This window comes from Neltuma alba, unplaced genomic scaffold (genome assembly GCF_004799145.2).
Source record: "Neltuma alba isolate B1F8T4 unplaced genomic scaffold, ASM479914v2 tig00011203_pilon, whole genome shotgun sequence".
Classification (NCBI taxonomy): Eukaryota; Viridiplantae; Streptophyta; class Magnoliopsida; order Fabales; family Fabaceae; genus Neltuma; species Neltuma alba.
The window spans coordinates 17,936-21,072 of NW_021635927.1; the positions used below are offsets into that span (position 1 = coordinate 17,936).

The 3,137-nt window shown below is 38.4% G+C and overlaps 1 protein-coding gene and 1 pseudogene across 1 annotated transcript; both read left to right on the top strand.

Annotated features, from left to right (window-relative positions):
* Window positions 1-1,107: 1,107 nt before the first annotated feature.
* On the top strand, window positions 1,108-2,232 carry LOC114762268 (receptor-like protein kinase THESEUS 1). Its single transcript, XM_028951729.1, has one exon. It carries the CDS (start codon window positions 1,108-1,110, stop codon window positions 2,230-2,232), a length of 1,125 nt encoding a protein of 374 aa, XP_028807562.1.
* Window positions 2,233-2,350: 118 nt separating this feature from the next.
* LOC114762267 (receptor-like protein kinase THESEUS 1) lies at window positions 2,351-3,125 on the top strand (annotated as a pseudogene).
* Window positions 3,126-3,137: the final 12 nt, after the last annotated feature.

A 3,137-nucleotide genomic window follows, 5' to 3' on the forward strand; every position in this document is an offset into this window, starting at 1 on the left:
TTTTTATTTGTACTGATTTTATTTGCTTTTTGTGTAATTCTGTTTCTCAAAAAAAAAAATTACCAACTCAGATTCAATTGTTATCAGGTCTAATAAAAAATAGTTTACGGGTTTTATGAGTTTTTTTTCCTAATATTGTGTTTTAACTTTTAATAGTTAATAAAAATGATTTTGTTTGGAAAAAAAGTTAAAAACACAAAGATAACCGGACAACAAAGGTCACTGGTCTCCTGACAGGAAACACCAACGGTCTCTGAAAAAAGCCTTAATTTACATATCTGCTAATACGAAGCATCAAGACGGATTAGGGCTTAATTAGTTTGATTAATTAATATAGGAACGGCAAAATGATCTCCAAATATATATATGGTATTTTTATATCAAAATTCTAAACTAATATATAACATTTTTGCTAACAAAAAAATATAACTTTTTTAATGATAAAATGATATGCTTGTGTATACTTTAAAGATAATAATTAATTAATTTAATTTTCCATATCCAAACATAATGAGCATAAAAATGCGCTTTATCTAATTCCCGTAGAGTAATGATAAACATATTTGATTATAATGACTCAGTCAACACGGAAACATAAACCTAGCCAAGAAAATCATTAAAAATTTAAAATATAGTAATCAAAGATGTGTTATTGCTAATTCAATCACCGGACCCCTGTTCCGGACTTCTTGAGATATAATAATTTGTTTTAACTTGTGTTTCCTTTCCCTTCTTAATAAATTTCTTGGCACTTTCACGCCTCTTTTGGTCGGTTTTGGTTTTGCTGAAGCAACAATATAAAATGGGGGTAGATATACTTTTGTTGGGTTTTTTTAACATTCCATTGCTTTCACTTCGAAACGACCACCCATGCTTTTCTCCAGATATCCAATCTTGTTTTCTAGACTTATGACAATTATACCGAACTTAAACCCTTTTCAAACCAGAACGAACTTAGCTGGACAGGGATTCGACTAATAGACTAAACGTAGACATCTGGAAGGAGGTAAGAAATTATGTGACGACTAAATTAACCCATCATCGTACGACGTTGGAATAATGTCCTCTATTATAAGTTAACGAAATGGTATGATTGATCCATCGAAGATGAGGAACCTCGAGTTTGATTACTCTCTCATTCTTCTTCTGTTCATAATTCATTCATCCTGCTCTACATCCACAAATACTCCTCCTGATAGTTACTTCATTGCTTGCGGTTCTTCGAATGACATTACTCATCTTCATCGTACCTTTGTTGCTGATTCTCAGCAACCCTCTGTTACCTTTGATTCTGAACATTCTGATATTGTTAATTCTTCTAGAACTTTCTCCCCGATTTACCAATCTGCTAGAACCTTCACAACCTTAGCTTCTTACAACTTCGATATCGCCCACAAAGGCTGGCATTTCATCCGACTCTACTTTCATCCTCTTTCCAAAATATTAGCTTCAGTCTCGTTCAGTGTTGTCACTGGAAGCTATGTCCTCCTTGATCACTTTAGCTTTAACACTTCCAAACACAATAGTGCTTACATGTTCAAGGAGTTCGTGATTGATGTCAATACTGATATTTTAACCCTAACTTTTGTCCCTTCTAGAGAGTCCGATGTTGCATTTGTGAATGCCATTGAGGTTGTTCCTGTCCCAGATAAGATATTCTCTTTTGATCAGACCTTATATATTCCAAAATTGAAAGATGCTGCTCTTGAAACCATGTATCGCTTGAACATGGGAGGCCACTCTGTAGTCCCTTCACAAAACAGCACTCTTTTCAGAGTTTGGGAAGAAGACGATAAGTATCTTCAGCCTAACCCTTTAGCCTCAAATATGTCGGTGAACCCATTCTCCATAAAGTCTTCATCCAACGACTTCGGGTCTTCCGAGGTAGCACCTGCAGATGTTTATGCCACCGCAAAAGCCTTGACAAATATTTCGAGCAAGTCCAATTTGACATGGGTCTTTCCAGTCAATCCAAAGTTCAAATACATTCTGAGGATGCATTTCTGCGATATAATTAGCAAGTCCAGGAACAGCTTGTTTTTCAATGTGTACGTAAACTCTGAGGTTCTGATGAAAAATCTGAGTCTATCAGCCTTCACCTATGATGTTGGTGTTCCATACGTCATCGACTATGTCAACAATAATATTTCTGAAGAAGCTTCAGACAAATTGAGCGTGACTGTGGAAACTGGTGGCCCTGAGCAGGGCTTAATGCTATCTCGAACGGGCTAGAGATTCTGAAAATGAGCAACGAGGTAAGAAGCTTGGATGGGCTTTCCTCAGTTGACAATATATTGCAAAATCAGATCAGAAAATTCCAAAATTAGCATTAATCATTTCGAGCTGTGGCATGGCTGCTCTGTGTTTGTCCGCATGTGTTATCTATTACTTTTATGGTCGCATAAGAGCTGGCAAGTCCAACAGAACTTGGTCAAACAGCGAAGGAAGACTCAGAATATTCACATTCGAGGAGATTCAAGAAGCAACCAAAAATTCGATGAGAACTATCATGTCGGCAATGGTGGATTTGGGAAGGTGTGTTCATGGGACAGCTCAAAGACGGTACGATGATTGCGATCAAGAAAGCAAATCCTCAGTCCAATCAAGGCATTGCCGAGTTCCAGAATGAGATCAAATTCTTATCGAAACTTCGTCACCAAAATCTAGTCTCTTCTCGGATACTGCTGCGAGTATAACCAAATGGTCCTGGTTTATGCCTACATGGCAAACGGATCTCTCGACGGCCATCTCTACGGGAAAAAAAAGCCGTCGTCCCTCTCTCGTGGAAGCAAAGGCTTGAAATCTGCATAGGAGCAGCCGCTGGGCTTCATTATCTTCACACAGGTTTAGGTGGTTGTGAAAGCATAATACACAGGGACGTGAAGGCAGCGAATATTCTTTTGGATGAGAATTTGGTGGCCAAAGTTTCAGAATTGGGGATCTCACGGAGGGGCCCATCTTCAGATAAGTCCCATGTGAGCACTGTTGTGAAGGGAAGCTTCGGTTACTTAGATCCTGAGTACTTCAGAACGCAGCGTTTGACAGAGAAATCAGATGTGTACTCATTTGGGATGTGTTTTGGAAGTCTATGCGGGGAGGCCTGCTCTGAATCGTGCCCTGCCTGACGAAGCAAAGAA